Source organism: Phascolarctos cinereus, unplaced genomic scaffold (assembly GCF_003287225.1).
Source record: "Phascolarctos cinereus isolate Bilbo 61053 unplaced genomic scaffold, phaCin_HiC Scaffold_2;HRSCAF=192, whole genome shotgun sequence".
NCBI lineage: Eukaryota > Metazoa > Chordata > Mammalia > Diprotodontia > Phascolarctidae > Phascolarctos > Phascolarctos cinereus.
In genome coordinates, this window is record NW_027555625.1 from 355,276,582 (window position 1) to 355,294,478 (window position 17,897).

Below are 17,897 nucleotides of genomic sequence, written 5' to 3' on the forward strand. Positions count from 1 at the left end.
AATATGCGACGCTATAAAGAACCCTGCCCTCTATGTCAGAAGACCTAGGTTCAAGTGTGTGGAAACTGGGGACCTGTAGGGATAAAAGGAGAAGAGAGAGACATAGGTTTGGCTCTTTCTCCATTGGGGTCATGCCTACAAGGGGAAATAAGTGATAGCAATTTCATAGCATATATTGAGGAATGTCCAGAAGTAGCCAGAGTGTTAGCAAATGTCATTTCATAGTTTAGAAGCTGTTGGGGTGATATGAATGCAGTAAAACTAAAAAGATACCTGTTTTCAAGTATTGGCTCCTAGTTGTATGACCTTGAATAAGACCTCTCTAAGCCTCAGGATCATGTATAAGATGTCCCCCAAATCTTAGTGTTGTTTTAAACTTTAATAGCTTGAAACTGCAGCAAGATTTTTGGGACACCCTGTAGTTAGAGCTGGAAGGGGTCATCATTCCAATCCAATCCTCCGTTTTACAGGTAGCCCCTTCCGAAAGCTTCCAGGGACTAATGAGGCAGTTCCCTGGGAGTGGGAGTTGTGGATCCTGGTGTGAGAAGGGAGGGGTAGAAGACTGGGATGAGAGAATATGAGTTTGGGGGTGAGTACGGTGACACTAGATGTCTACCTCAAGCAGACACAGCACCAGCAAACGGGGCAAAGCAGTGATGGTGTTGGATTTATTCCTACTGGCTGTGAAGGCAAGCAGCTGAGGGCATCTTCTCTCTCAGCAAAACCTCCCCATGGAAAAAGTCTTTACATCTATCTACTCCCTTAACACAGATTTCTCACTGTATGATTATAAATCAGTCAGTCAATAAACATTTATTTAGTCCCTGCTGTGTGCCAAGCACTGGGTGAGTACTGATTGTAAATGCCAGCTCAGTGTGCTAAAGTGGCTAGGCTGAAGGGGCAGGGGGCAGGCAGAGAAGAAGCTGTGGGGCAGTTTTATATTTCACAGAATATTTAAGCTAGGACCTCACTCCTAAACTAGTGGTCAAGGAGACCACCAGGAGATGAATGTATTTAATGAGCCTTTTGCCCTATGTTTCATAACTAAACTCCCCAACCAGAATGGATACAAAACCTGAAACTCATTTTATCTCCAGTGTGTCTTTCATTTCTATTGGTTGTGATCACCTGGGGCGAGAAAGAGCCTGGTGGACACTCCACAGGGACACTTAGCAGCAACATACAGATTGGCTCAAGGGTTTTTAAATGATTATTTAAGGAAACACAAGAAGTTACAGAGTCAGGATTTGAACTCTGATTCCAAAAGCGGAATTCTTTCCATTACACCATGCTGCTCATGGTGCTCATCTATAAAATGAGGATAATAATATTTATACTACATAATAATAAAAAATAGAGATAATATAAATACAGAGCTATAGAAATGTTTATCTGTTTCTTCTTACTGTTATTGTTACTGTTTCAATGGACATTTATCCTTTAAAAAATGGCTGGGACTAGAAGCCCTGGGCAGCTAGGTGTTGCTAGGAGTACAGAGTGCCCCTGAAGTCAGGAAGACTTATCTTCCCGAGTTCAAATCTGGCCTCAGACTCTTACTAGCTGTGTGACCTTGGGCAAGTCACTTAACTTTGTTTGCCTTAGTTTCCTCATCTGTAAAATGAGCTGGAGAAGGAAATGACAAACCACTCCAGCATCTTTGCCAAGAAAACTCCAAATATTGGGAAGAATCCAACACGACTGAAAGGACTGAATGAGCAAGCGAGCAAGAAGCCTTATTAAGGTCTGGGTGTTCTCTTCTTTGAACCTGATCCCTGCAGCAGTTTCCAGTAGTATTGTTCTACCTGATGACAAAAGGTGACTGGGAACCATTCCTCCATCAGCAGCTTCTTATTGACCCAGACCAAACTCTGGGCGTAGAGTCCAGTGTGTTGATGTCTACACACCCAGGCTGGCCCCACTGATTCTCCTTTCCTTCCTTCCTTCCTTGCCTCTCTTCACCCAATGTTTAAAAATACATCTTCAGCCTCCTGGCAAATTCTTCACTCCCCACCCAGATGCCACTTCCCAGCTCACACTCCTTGTCAGACAGGCTAGCAGCTGAGCTGATGATGTCAGGAGGACCAGCTGAGCTTCAGGGCCTCCTCCATGTGAGTCATTCCATCAGGGCAGACCAGGCTCTGGAGGTCAAGCAGGCCTGAAACACCCACAGGGATAGGGCCTCACCCTGCCCAAATCAGAGCAAGAAGAGAGCCAGGGATTGGGAATGGCCAGGGCTAACTCTGCCTAGCTCTAATTCTGTTTCCTGAGTTCACACCTCAACAAGATCTGCGGTACCCTCGATTTGCAAATGTGTTTTTATCAGGTTTCACAGATGACTGCACAACATCAGTGCTGGAAAGAAGCCTTAGGACCATAGAGCATAAAACACCAGAGCTGGAAGGGACTTGAAGAGTCCTAGAACATGAGGTGCCTTAGCAACCATTTTGCAAATTAGGTACCTGGGGCCAAGGGAGACTGACCTGCTTTAGGGTTACCCAGATAGTATAGCAGAGGCAAGTTACCAGCACCTGATTCAGTCAAAAGGGAGGAAGGAATGGAATAAGCATTTATTGAGTGCCTACTATGTGTTATATACTGTGTAAAGCATGTTTACAAATATTATCTCATCTGGGGCAGTGAGATGGCACAGTGGATAGAGCACTGGCCCTGAAGTCAGGAAGACCTGAGTTCAAATTCAGCCTCAGACCAAACACTTGACACTTAATAGCTGTGTGACCCTGGGCAAGTCACTTAACCCCAATTGTCTAAAAAACCCCAAAAAACAAACAAATATTATCTTATCTGATTCTCACAACAACCCTGGGAGGCAGATGCTATTATTATCTCCATTTTGCAGTTGAGGAAACTAAGGAAAATAGAAGTTAAGTATCTCTCCCAGGGTCCTAAAGCTAGTGTCTAAGGTTAAATTTGAACTCAGGTCTTCTTGACGGCATGCCACTGTGCCGCCTAGCTGCAAAGCACTTCTTTAAAAAAATCTCATATTATCTTTGATCTTTTGCAAATATTATTTCATATCTTTGATCCTCACAACAACTCGGCAAGATAGGTGCTATTATCAACCCTGTTACACGGCTAAGGAAACTGAGGCAAAGAGAGGTTAAGTGTTTTGCCCAGGGTCACACGTAGTGTCTGAGTGAACACCACCTAGCTGCATCTAAAGCCTAACTCAAGTGTTATAATGCAGTGGAATAGAATGCTTCTGGCTAGAAACAAAGCTATTCTATTAGATATAATAATATTCTTGTTCCAAAGTAAATTGAATAGGAGAATTAGAATATAGTAGCAGTGACTTATTGAAGCCCACAGACCCATAAAAAATTAATATTTGGATAACATTTTAAGGTTTGCCAAAGACTCCAGCTTCTGGGATAAGAACTCACTATTTCACAAAAAGTGCTTGGAAAACTGGAAAAGAGTATGGCAGAAACTAGGCATAGACCAAAATCTTACACCATATACCAAAATGAAGTCAAAACGGGTTCATGGTTTAGATATAAAGGCTGATACTATAAGCAAACTGGGAGAGCAAGGAATAGTGTATGTTAGAGTTAGAAGGGCTTAAGTTTCCACAGGTAGAATAATGCAGAGATTTAAAGAACAAAGGTCCCAGGAGGTGGTACACTGTAGGTGGGCTGGTCTTGACCAATAGGAAGTAAGTGGATTGTTCCAAGAAGACCCCAAAATCAAGATAAGGGTCAAGCCGGCTCAGACCAGTTGGGGTCAACCTGAGGACACCTGAAAAGTGCTAGTGCGCCTGCTTAATGAGCTTCATTACTATTATCTGACACACCCCGCATAAAATTGGAGCCTCATTAACGAGTCATGGGACGTATGACCAAGGGAGGGGGAACATACTTGAGCATATCAAGGGGAAACATGTAAGGAAAGGTGTAACCTGGGAAGGGATGGACCAATCCCTGCATGGGAGGTTTCATGCCGATTTCAACTGCATAAAAGCACACTTGCCCTTGCACTCAGGGCCCACCCCTCCTGAAGAGGGGTGGAGCCCGCTTCTGGCCAGAAACGTCTAAATCCTCTGGACTTTCTTTATAATAAATTTTCTTGATACTAAATTTTTGGTGTCAAGCTTATTTCTAACAGTGTACTTGTCAGATTTATGGAGAACAAAAGAATTTATGACCAAACAAGAGATAGAGAACATTATGAAATGGAAAATGGATAATTTTCATTACATTACATTGAAAAGTTTTTGCACAAACAAAGCCAATGCAACCAAGATTAGGAGGGGAGCAGAAAACTGGGAGATAATTTTTATAACCAGTGTCTCTGATAAGGACCTCATTTCTAAAATATATAGAGAACTAAGTCAAATTTATAAGAATACAAGTCATTCCCCAATTGATAAATGGTCAAAGGATATGAACAGGCAGTTCTCAGATGAAGAAATTAAAGCCTTCTCTAGGCATATGAAAAAATGCTCTAAATCACTACTGAGTAGAGAAATGCAAATCAAAACGAGGTACTACATCACACCTATCAGATTGGCTAACACGATGAAACAGGAAAAAATGATAAATGTTGGAGATGTGGGAAAATTGCAACATTAATGCATTGTTGGTGGAGTTGTGAACTGATCCAACCACTTTGGAGAGCAATTTGGAACTATGCCCAAAAGGTTATAAAAATGTACATACCAGCAATAGCACTTCTAGGGCTGTATCCCAAAGAGATCATAGAAATGGGAAAAGGACCCACATGTACAAAAATATTTATAGCAGCTCTTTCTGTGGTGGCAAAGAATTGGAAACTGAGGGGATGCCCATCAATTGGGGAATGGCTGAGCAAGTTGTGGTATATGAATGTAATGGAATACTATTGTGCTATAAGAAATGATTAACAGGCAGACCAGAAAAACCTGGAAAAGGTTGTATGGACTGATGCTGAGTGAAGTGAGCAGAACCAGGAGAACATTGTACACAGTAAAAGCCGCGTTATTCGATCATTGACTTTGATAGACTTAGCCTCTTCTCAGCAATTCAAGAATCTAAAGACATTTCCAAAAGATGGAAAATGCTATCCACATCCAAAGAAAGAACTATGCAGATTGAAGCATACTATTGGCTCTTTTTTTTTCCTTCTGTTTTATTTTGTTTCATCTTTCTTGTGGTTCCTCTTATTGATTAGAATTCTTCTTTACAACATGACTAACGTGAAAATATGTTTAATAGGAATATATATATGTAGATATCAGATTGCATGCCATCTTGGGGAGGGAGCCTGGCAGGGAGGGGGAGAAAATTTAAAACTCAAAAGTTTATTGAAGTAATTGTTGAAAACTAAAAATAAATTAATCAAGAAAGCAAACAAAAAACTATTTTAAGCTTTGCAAAGCACTTTACATATATATTATGGGTTTGGTAGTAAGTGATAAGGAAATAGTAGGATTAGGAGACAGAAAACCTGAGCTCTAGCCCCAGTGGTATCACTTGAGTAGCTGTGTGACCTTAGGCAAGTGTCTGCCCTTCTTTCCTTTCAAAGAATAAAACTTTAACACTTGAAAAGTCCCCAGAGGCCGTCTAGCCCCAGGCTTTTTTAATCTCTTTTGCGTCACGGATCCCTTTGGCTGTCTGGTGAAGCCTATGGACCCCTTCCTTCTCAGAAAAAAAAAAAGATTTTAAATGCATAAAATAAAATACATAGGCTTACAAAGGAAGCCAATTATTCTGAGATATAGTTATGAAAATAATTTAAAAATAAATCTGTGATATAGTAATATATTTAGTGGCAGGTCTAATAACCACAGTAATTTCAAAGTAGTGATGAGCAGAAATGTTATTTTAAGACATTAGCAACAACTATTAGTGACAAATCTACAGGAATAACTACTGTGGTCTGTTGCCCACGTTCATAATCAAAGGAAATGCTAAATTTTAGTTAAAGGGTAGTGAAAATAAAGATGCAATTCTTTTCTCAACCAAGTTCACATACTCCCTGAAATTTTTCCTCGTTCTAGACCACAGCTTCTTAAACTTTTCCCACTTGTGACCTCTTTAGTGCTTCTTAAACTGTGGGTGCAACCCCATATGGGGTCATGAATTCTAGACCAATACCTTATTTTACCAGTGGGGAGACATAGGCTTGAAAAAGGGAAATGACTTGCTCAAGGCCACACATCAAGTCTGTATCAGCACCAGAAACCCCAGGACTCCTGGCTCCCAGCTTTGTATTCTTTCTAATACAACACAATTGCCTCAGTTTCCTCCTTTGTAAAATGAGATTGGGCTAGCTGATCTCTAGGGGCCTTTTCAGCTCTAAAATGTCTTTGATCTTAAGACCATGAGTCTAAGATCCACTCATTCTCAAAGGAGCCAAGTCACCTTTGCCGAACATGAATCGGGGCTCCTCAGCTAGGAGGGCAGCTAGCTAGACTGGAAAGACACCTGGGCTTTGGAGTCAAAGAATAAAGATTTGATGCCGAGCTCAGCTACAGTACTTAGTACCTATGTAATCTTTTACAAATCACCAAATTTCACTGGGCCTCAGTTTCTTCAACTGTAAAAGGAAGAGGGGGGAAAGGAAAAAGGGGCCACACTAAATGGTCTTTAAAGTCTCTCAGTTTTAAATCCTATTGACTTCATTTAACTGATGTTTTCATTTATAAAAACTTCTTAATCATTCAGACATTCCTTCCCCCTTTCTTCCTCCCCCAAAGTACAGTGACAGGACAGGTCTGGGCAGGGCTTCAGGCTCAGGGCAATGGGGGATGAATAGTGTTTGCTCACCGTAGCTAAAGATGGTTTTTTTGAGAGAGTGCTCTCAACCGAGTTCTGTGTCATCACTTAAATGCCAGGAGAGTGTTCCCCTGGGACTGACAAGTGCTTCTAGAATCCATTCTGGCTGGAGAGTGCAGTCAAGCAGGTAAGATTTCTCTCTCTCTCTCTCTCTGTCTCTTTCTCACACACACACAGAGACAGAGGGAAGAGAGAGAGAGTGCACCACCACTTTTCTTTATCTCTGTCTCAATCAAGGCCTCTTTGGAATCAAGAAGCTGTAATCAGTTTCAACATGTGTTCCAGACTGTGACACTGGGGCTCTAAAAATGGGTAAGATATGAAGGCAGGACCCCTGGACTCAGGTTTATGGGCAGTAACACAGGCCTTATGAGAATCTGGGTGTCAAGGTTGAAGTCATCTGCCAGCTATGCTATATAATGTGATTACAGGGCTCTGGAAGGACCTCCATGCTCTATAATCTCTCCCCCACTGGCCTACCATCCACCAACAATCATTCAATTAAGCACCTACTATGTGCCAGGCACTCTTCTATGCTCCAAGGATAGGTAGGTAGATAGATAGACAGACAGACAGATAGATAGATATGTTTTTATGTATGTTAGATATAGATATAGATATAGATGTTATAGATGTGTTTTTATGTAAGATACACAGATGTGTTTTTATGTATGTTAGATAAAGATATAGATGTGTTTTTATGTAAGACACACAGACAGACAGATAGATAGAGATGTTATATATATAGATAGATATGTTTTTATATATGTTAGATATAGACATAGATATTATAGATATAGATATGGTTTTATGTATGTTAGATATAGATATAGATGTGTTTTTATGTAAGATACACAGACAGACAGATACATAGATAGATATGTTTTTATGTATGTTAGATATAGATATAGATGTTATAGATATAGATGTGTTTTTATGTAAGATACACAGACAGAGATGTTATATATAGATATGTTTTTATATATGTTAGATATAGACACATGTTATAGATATAGATATGTTTTTATATATGTTAGATATAGACACAGATGTTATATAGATATGTTTTTATATATTAGATATAGACACAGATGTTATAGATGTTTTTATATATGTTAGATACAGACATAGATGTTATAGATATAGATACGTTTTTATGTAAGATACACAGACAGACAAACAGACAGACAGATAGACAGATAGGTATCTCATACAAAGCAGAGCCAAGGTTCATCTTGGTGGGTGATCGGGGTGGGGGTGGGGAAAAGAAAATACTGGAAGCTGGAAGAAGCAAAAAAAGCTTCATTGAGCAGGTGATGCTCGAGCTGAGTGTTGAAGTAAACCAGGGAGTCCAAGGGGCCAGAATGAAGTGGGACAGCATTCCAGGGAAGAGAAACAGTCCTTGGAAAGACAAAGAGGTGGGAGGCATCATGTGCAAAGCACAACAAGCACAGCTGGACTACAGAATGGAATAATCTATGATTAGGCTGAAAAGGTAAAATGGTGCCAGATTGTGAAGAGATTTATTTTTTTAGGCATAAAGACCTTTTTATTCATTTTTTCTAGATCCAAATTCTCTCCCTTTCCCTGCCCCCTCCAACATCCGGTGAAAAGACAAGAAAAAACAAAACTTATTACAAATATGTGTAGTCACGCAACAAATTTCTGCATTAGCCGTGTTATTTGTTGTTGTTGTTCAGTCGTGTCTGACTCTTTGTGACATTTGGAGTTTTTTTGGCAGAGATCCTGGCATGGTTTGCCATTTCCTTCTACAGCTCATTTCACAGATGAGGAAACTGAGGTAAACAGAGTTAAGTGACTTGCCCAGGGTCACACAGCTAGTAAGTGTCTGAGGCCAGACTGAACTCACTTCTTCTTGACTCCAGGCCTGGCACTCTATCCACTTTACCACCTAGCTGCCTGAGCCATGTTATGAAGCGTTTTAATAGCTAAATAGATTTTATGTTTGATCCTAGAAGTAACAGGACCACTGAAGTATACCAAGTAGGGAGGTGATCATGGTTAGAACATAAAGATAGGAATCCCCATGTTGATGACTTTTTTGGATAATGGCATTGAAGAACCTTTAAAATAAAAGAAAGCCCTTGTTCACAGTTACCCAGTGCTTGACAAACCAAGATCACAAACTATAAGGAGCTAGGACACAGTGGGTAGAGTGGCAGGCCTGGAGGCAAGGAAGACCTGAGTTTAAATTCAACCTCAAACACTTACTAGATGTGAGACCCTAAGTAAGTCACTTATTGGCCATAGTTTCCTCAACTGTAAGATGGGGATAATAATAGCACTCTCTCCCAGGGTTGTTGTGAGAATCTAATTAGGTAATATTCATAAGCACTTTGCATAGTGTCTGGCACATAGTAGGATTTATATAAATGCTAGCTGTTATTATTATTACTGGGGAAGGACTCCCAATTTGATAAGAATTTCTGGGAAAACTAGAAAGCAGTTTTGTAGAAAATGGATTTAGACTCAAATCTTAAATCATATATATGTATGTGTATGTTATATATGTATATAGAAATATTTTTTAAATAATATTTTGTTTGCCTCCAGTTACATGTACAATTTTAACATTCATTTTAATTAAAAGTTTAAGTCCCAAATTAAATTATATGTATTACATAAACTTCAAATAGATGAGCACTTTAAATATAAAAGAATATCTTATAAAAACAATGGGAGAATTAGAATGAATTTATTTCCAGATAAGGGATAGAGGTGTTTACAAAAGACAGACAGACAACTGTAGTCATATAAAATTCAAAAACATTTGCACGAAATCAATGAAACTTCAATAAGAAGAAAAGCCACAGTGAAGCAAGTCATCTAATTTCTTTGGGCCTCAGTTTTCTCATCTGTAAAATTATAGGGTTAAATTAAATTATCTCTAAGGTCCCTTCCAGGATAAATCTATGGTTCTATAATGCTAAGAATAGGATATAGAGAGTCAGCTAGTTTGCCTGGAGCAAAGAATACATGGAAGGGTGATAAGTAAGGCTGGAGAGGTTGATTAGAACCAAGGTAGAAGGCCTTGAATGCTGGAATTGAGAATTTATACTTTCTTAGGTAGGCATTGGGGAGTCACTGAAAGTTTAGATCAGGGGTTCTTAACCTGGGGTCCACAGACCCCTATTTGGATAGATTTTAAGGGAGCCTGTGAACTTGGATGGGGAAAAAATACATTTTTATTTCAATATATTTGGTTTCCTTTGCAATCCTGTGTATTTTATTTTGTGTATTTAAAAACATTATTCTGAAAAAGGGGGTCTATACATTTTTCCAGCCTACCAAGAGGGACCATGACACAAAAGAGATTTTGATTAACCACATCCCAGCAGCTATTTCTTTCATGATTTTGAATGGTCACATACACACACACACACACACACACACACACTACTTGGATGAAGATGTCTCCATTCCTGGTCCTTCTAGTTCACAGTATTCTAATTCCTTTCTATAACCCCTATTGCTGGAGACACTCACTGGGCACTGACCCCCACCTTGTGACATTATTTGCCTTGTCCTCACCCAACTATTTATGGGTAAGCCTGATCTCTCAGCTGGGCAGTATAGAGTAAAAGAAAATAGCCCTGGGCCTGGGGCTCAGGAGCCTTGGATGCTAGCTGGGCTCTGACACTGATTCGTAGTAGAGCTGGGGGAATCATTTTGTTCTCTAATTGCTACAGGCTCCCCAATTAAAAAGTGAGAGGATTCAGAGACCGAAGGATTTAAAGCTAAAAGAGACCTTAGCACAACTTTCCCATTTTAGGGATGAGGGTCCTGAAGGGAGAGACTTCCCTGAAGCCACGAGGTAGTAAGTAGCAAAAGGAGAAACGAAACCCAAGTCGTCCAACCTCAAAATGAATACCTTTCCCATGATTGCATAGGTGTGCCTCTTCAAAGAATCCTAGACTTTTCTGAGCTGAAGGGCACCAGATAACCTACTTTTCTCTCCTGTAAAGTAAATAGGATTGTACTAAATGAGCTCTGTAGCTCTACATCCTGTGATCACTATGAGCCATCCCATTTTACAAATGAGGAAAGTAACATCTGTGGAGGAAAAGTGAGTATCTAAGCAAGTCAGTGGCATGTCTGAGACTAGAAGGGTCTTCCAACTCTGGTCTAGAATTCTAACTAGACTTGTTAGTACTGGGAGGGAAGGAGCCATGTCTTGTTCATCCTTGTTCCCCCTTCAGCACTGACAAAAGACCTTATGAATAATAAGATACTCAGGAAATGTTTGTTGAATGACTGAACCAAACAGGATCTAGGAACTCCTGAAGCTCTCTGGGGAATTCTTTTCACCTTTGCTGTCCCTTGGACTCAGAGACGCTGCTACAAATGGTGTTATTACCAAGCCCACATTTCCTTACATCAGCAAGATTAAACACTGGTGGTGCTTCCTTTCCTCTGATGGCAGGGCTTGCTCTATCTCCTCTTTCTCACTCGGGTCTTGGTAAGCAGGAAGGAAGGATACAATGCTGGCCTCAGGAGACGAGCCTCCAGGAGACAGCAGGCACAGGTCATTCCCCTTGGGACTGTCTGGCAAAATCCCTTTGTCTAGAGGTTCTAAGGATAAAAAAAAACAAAGATGGTGAGCCCCCTCGGCCGATGGTCAGGGTAGTTAATTGTCACAGCTAGTATTAATAATGATAATACCTTCCTTGTTTCATCTTTCTGATGGTTCCTCCTATTGGTTTTAATTTTTACTTACAACTTCACTAATGTGAAAATATGTTTCATGGGTATGTAAATGCAAAGCCTATATCAGATTGTGCGCCGTCTTGGGGAGGGTGGGGGGGAAGGAGGGGGAGAAAAATTTTCAACTCAAAAGCATATGGAAGTGATTGTTGATAAATCAAAATAAATTAAGAAAATTTTTTGAAAAATGATAATACCTTCCAACCATAAGGAACTACCAAAGGGAATTGGTATCTATCACTGAATAGCAATTAATACCACGGCTACACAAATTATTCTCAAAAATTGACAAATAAAACTTTTATGAGTCAAAAATCATCCTAATACTTAATAAACCAGGCAAAGCTAAAGTGAAGAAAGGAAACTATAAGCCAACATTGCTAATGAATGTTAATGCAAAAATGTTAAGCAAAATCCTGGCAAAAAAAATAAAATATCCAAAAAATTACTCCCTATGATCAAAGTAGACTTATACCAAGGATATAAGGATTGTGCAGCATTAGAAAAGCAACTAACATAATTAATCATATTAAAATAACACAATAATAATAATATTCAACTACAAAAAGAAGTTATTTAAGCTACCTGTGTAATACTCTACAGAACATTAAATATAAAAAATAATGTCAGGATAGTGACTTGTCTCAGGACCATTCTATCTGAAACTCTACTAAGCAAGAATGATAATTTAGAACATTAAATATAAAATTTATATAAATATAAAATTAAATATAAAAGAACAATAACTTGCCCAAGGACCATATAAATCTATCTGAACTCCATCAGATAAGAGAATGATTTTCTGTAAGAATAATAATTGTGAAAATGTAAGTTGAGTCAAATGAGAAGCAGAAAGCTTGCATATCATTAATATAATGAATGACAAAACAGGTTACATAAAGGGAGATGATTGAAACTCTAGCCTCTCTCCAAAACTGGGAAGCAGTAGGACCAGATAAGATCTATAATTATTGCCCCAAACACTTCAGTAGCATACATATTATTAGCAAGACACTTTGCTGGCTTCCTCTCAGATGTTGGCCTGATCCCATCTTTCTTAATAGAAGGTGTCATGTTTCTATTACCAAAGGATGAGAACACCAGTGATCACTCCAAATATAGACCTCTTATTGTTTATGTGCTTTATACAAAATGTTCACAGCTTATGTTAATTTTAAAAATCTATAAACACTGACACGAAAATAATACATTGACTGAGAAGTAAAAAGAGTAGGCTAAAAAGTACCAAGGATACAAAGAACAATTAACTTTGGATTCAGTTAATTGCTGAAAAAGTTACCCAAAAGCAACACCACATATATACTGCCTCTGTTGCAAAGCTTCTTTAAAAAGGATGTTTTTTTCTCAATTACATGTAAAATAATTTCTAAAATTCATTCATTCATTCATTCATTAGTTTATTTTTTCTAACATTCATTTTTTATAATTTTTGACATCCAAATTCCCTCCCTCCCTCTCTCCCTTCTCTCTCCCTCTTTAAGAAGGCAAACAATTTGATATCAGTTATACATATGCAGTTGTGTAAAACATATTTCCATAGTAGCCATGTTGCAAAAGAAAACACGGACCTAACCCCCTCCCCTCCAAAAAAAAATCAGAACAAAAATACAGTTTTGAAAGTATGCTTTGATTTGCATTCAGAATCCATCAGTTTTTTTTAATTTTTAATTAATTAATTAATTTTTAGTTTTCAACATTCACTTCTGTAAGCTTTTGAGTTTTCAGTTTTCTCCCTCTCCCTCCTTTCTCCCCTCCCCAAGATGGCACGCAATCTGATAGAGGCTCTACATACACATTCAAATTAAGCATATTTTCACATTAATCATGTTGTAAAGAAGTATGAGAACCAATGGGAGGAACCACGAGAAAGAAGAAACAAAACAACACAACAAAAGAAAAAAAGGGATCCAACAGATTTGATCTGCATTCAGACTCCATAGTTCTTCCTCTGGAGGTGGACGGCATTTTCCATCATGAGTCTTTTGGAGTTGTCTTAGATCCTTGCATTTCTGAGAAGAACCAAGTCTACGAAAGTCATTGCACAATGTGGCTCCATCAGTTCTTTCTCTGGAAATGGAGAGCATTTTTCTTCATGAGTCTTTTGGAATTGTCTTGTATCATTGTATTGCTGAGAATAGCTAAGTCATTCACAGTTGATCATCATACAATAGTGCTGTTACTGTGTACAAGGTTCTCCTGGTTCTGCTCACTTCACTTTGCAATTCATATAAGTCTACCCACGTTTTTCTAAAAGCATCCTGCTCATCATTTCTTATAGCACAATAGTATTTCATTACAATCATATACTACAACTTGTTCAGCCATTCCTTAATTGATAGACATCCCTTCAATTTCCAATTCTTTATCACCTTGAAAAGAACTGCTATATATTTTTGTACATATAGGTCTTTTTCCTTTTTATTTGACCTTTTTGGGATATAGACCTAGTAGTGGTATTACAGGGTCAAAGGGCAGGCACTTTGGGTATAGTTCCAAATTACTCTCCAAAATGGTTGGATAAGTTCATGACTCAAGAGTACATTAACATCCCAATTTTTCCACATCCCCTCCAACATTTGTCATTTGTCTTTCCTGTCATATTAGCCAATCTGTTAGGGGTAAGGTAGTACCTCAGAGTTGTTTTAATTTACTACAAAGCTTTTGATTCATTTCTGAATTCATGGGTTATTCACTCCCTCTCAAAACTACCTTGAATTCATTTTGTCTACACAGTACATACGCCTCTATCCCCCCCCCCATATATATATATTGATTAGGTGATGGGGTTAAGTGACTTGTCTACGGTCACATAGCTCATAGGTGTTATATGTTTGAGGTCAAATTTGAACTCGGGTCCTCCTGAATCCAGGGCCGGTGCTCTATCCACTGAGCCACCTAGTTGCCCCAACATATAGATTTTCTACTCTGTTAGAATGTAAGCTCTTTGAGGGACTATTTATTTTGTCATGGTATCTCCATTGTTTATTATGATGCCTGACAGTATATTCTCATTGATTGATTCACTGAGGCTTCGCTTGGCTTCCCATGGTGCCTTCCCTTTTAAGGTTATCTTGCACCTACTTTGAATGTACCTTGTATGTTCTTGTATACTCATTGTCTCTATTCCTGCCCGATGACCATGTGGGAGCTCAGGGCTAGGCTCTCTTGCACATATGCTATATGCCATTTTGGACCCCTGGTGGCCTCTTCTGTTTTGTATTTCTTACCCTGAACATACGTGACCAAATAGCAATTCTGAAATGGACATTTCCAGACTTGAGGCCGAGTTCATGAGTTTGAGAGTTTGAGAGCAGCTGGAGGAGTCTGCTGAAACTGTATACCCTGCTTGGAGAAAATGACCACTGTTAGGAGGACGAACCCAAGCTCTGGCCTGGATGGCCAGAAGAGATGGTCCTTGAGGCAGATGCTCAGAAAATGCTGAGCCAAGGTCAAAGTAACATGCCTATTCAACTGTCCCACTAAGTGCTCCACGTCTTAATGTTTTAAGTAACCTCTGTAGATTGTGAATTATAGGTTACTGTATCACGTTATAATTTTTTTGTCAATGTATACTTATGAATAAGACCTCCTTTTGTAGTGGTGGAAAGAAATGGTTGTCCTTTACCTTACCTACTTTGTACACTGAGAACCTTGCTGATCCCTTTTGGGGAGACACTAGATATGACCAAAGCCTGAGTTTTAAGTGATTTCCATCAGGGTTCTGAGATGGAGGTATAAAGAGCCAGAGACAACAAGAAAGAGCCTGACCCTTCTCTATAGACTATTTTTAGGAAATGTCCTTTTGCCTCAGTATGATCTCATGTGTATAATTCTGGCTGGCTGAGATCCAAGGGGAAATGGGAGTTTGTGGTTAACAGAATGTGCACTCCAACAGATTTTTAGATACACAGATAGCATACACAGGTCTTTCATGTGTTTATATCCTGAAACCCGTACTCTATACCCGAGTCAAGGTCAGGACCTGCAAAGGGCTGCAGTCGAGTTCTGTGGTACTAATTTAAGCCTCCATGGTGAGGAGACAGTCAAGGAAGGCCAGGGCCAGGAAGTTTCCGTGCAGGGAGGGGTGATAAAAGGAGAGCTAGCAAGAGGTCATAGATTGGATCCTAGAACCAAGAATTGGAGGGGCAGCTAGGCGGTGCAGTGGATAGAGCACTGGCCCTGGATTCAGGAGGACCTGAGTTCAAATCTAACCTCAGACACTTGACACTTACTAGCTCTGTAACCCTGGGCAAGTCACTTAACCCTGACTGCCTAACAGGAAAAAAGACAAACACAAAAGAATTGGAAGGAATCTTAGAGAGCACTGAATCAGAGATCTAGAGCTGAAAGAGATCTTTGAGGCCAGCTAAACCCTTTTTTTTTTATTAATTTATTTTGATCTATCAACCATCATTTCCATAAGCTTTTGAGTTTTAAATTTTTCTCCCTCTTCCTCCCCACTTCTCTCCCCAAGATGGCACGCAATCTGATATAGGCTATACATATACATTCTTATTAAACATATTTTCACATTAGTCATGCTGTAAGAAGAATTAGAACCAATAAGAAGAACTACCAAAAAGAGGAAACAAAACACAACAGAAGAAAAAGAATAGCAAATAGGATGCTTTGATCTGCATTCAAACTCCATATTCTTTCTTTGGATGTGGATAGCATTTTCCATGACAAGGCCTTTGGAGATGTCTTAGATCCTTGTATTGCTGAGAAGGGTTAAGTCTATCAATATTAGTCATCGCACAATGTGGCTGTTACTGTGTGCAATGTTCTCCTGGTTCTTAACCCTTTTTTTTTTTTAACAGAATAAGGAAACTAAGATGAGGTCACACAGGTATTAAAGACCACATCTGCAATTCTAGCTCAAGTTTTTTAGTCCAAATAGAGGGCTTTTTCCTATGCCATAGCTGGAAGAGAAGAATTACTATTATTCCCATTTTATAGAAGAGGAGGAAACTGAGAATGAGAGGCTGACGTGTCTGGCATATGATCACATAGCTAATACGTGCTGGATCCAGGCCTCCCTCTTTCCACAATACTTCAATGAGACAGGATGTAAGGAATGATATGGAGGTGGACAAACAGGGGTTAAAGTTGGCAGAATTCTCTCATGCTGCTGCATTCAACATTCCGTGGGCACATGCATGTTTTTAGAACTGGCCAACCTCACCCTTCAGCTTCCTCTGAATTTTCCTCAGCTAGGGAATTCTTGTCTCTAGCAGGTTCCTCTCCATGACAACTGTTTCTAAGCAGCAGGAGATAGTGTCCATAAGCTGTTCTAGGGCAGGTACTGAAGCTTCTGTCTTTTCTTTAATTCCCTTTTTAAAAATTATTTTATTTAATTTTTTAACATTTGTTTTTTAAATTTTGGGTTGCAAATTCTCTCCCTCCAGTCTCTCCCCTTACCCACTGAAAAGGCAAGTAATATGATACCCATTATACATGTGAAGTCATGCAAAACATTCTTCTGTAATTCCCAAACAGAAAACAGTGGAACAGTGATGCACCCACAGGGAAAGTACCATAAATGTCATTAACTAAATGACTATTTCTTGTCTTCTTGGAGCCTGTCCTTCGCAGCAGAAACGTTCATCCAAAAACACTTTCCAATGTCATTGCTGGCTTTGGTTTCAGCTATTTACTGCCACAGATCATATCTCTTTTCACTTAGAAATTTCCAATCTGTAAAGAGTAATGTTCATTTCTCTTAAAATCTATAATAGAGCTTTGAAAGATGAACAGTGCCTCTGTCTGACTAGGAGGCACTGTAACATAATGGAAAAAGAAAATTGGAAAAACAGAAAACTCAGGCTCACATCCTGCTCTTATATTTTTCAGCTTTGTGATCCTGGTCAAATAAGTCACTTCACTTGTTTTGATGTCCTCATTTGCAAACAGGAGATAATAATAGTTGGATTATATACTTAGATTATTGAATTACTTGGATAATAAAACTTAGATTGTTATTGTAGACTTTGTGGCAGAAGAACATTTTAAACCTTAAAGTGCTATCGAAATATTTTGTTTAAATCAATGTATACTGGAATTCCAGGGAGGTCAAAGTATTGGCTTTCGAAAATTTTCCCAAAAGATCAGTGTTACAGCTCTGGTTAAAAATTTTTAAAACTTCCCTTCTTTGTCTTCAAATCTCAATTTCCCACCTAAATAAATTCTAATTGTGAAACCATACGATTACATAAGAAAATGAGAATGAATGGATGAAAAGAATCTCAATAAAGATTTGGAGTGACTGGAGAGTTCTTATATATGTTGAAATTAACTAAATTAAATGTAAAAAGTTACTGAGCAAGTTTATCAGTACTAAGTTTTTAACAGTTTAATAATAAAAGAGTAACCAGTCAG

The 17,897-nt window shown here is 39.0% G+C and overlaps 1 protein-coding gene across 1 annotated transcript in view; it reads right to left on the minus strand.

Moving 5' to 3' along the window:
• Positions 1 to 9,470: 9,470 nt before the first annotated feature.
• COA8 (cytochrome c oxidase assembly factor 8) overlaps positions 9,471 to 17,897 on the minus strand; it is a 42,973-nt gene continuing 34,546 nt past the window's right edge. The window contains exon 9 of the mRNA XM_078149188.1: positions 9,471 to 11,366. Within this exon, the coding sequence (XP_078005314.1) occupies positions 11,358 to 11,366 (9 nt within the window). The 3' untranslated portion in view covers positions 9,471 to 11,357. The remainder of the gene's footprint in view (positions 11,367 to 17,897) is intronic.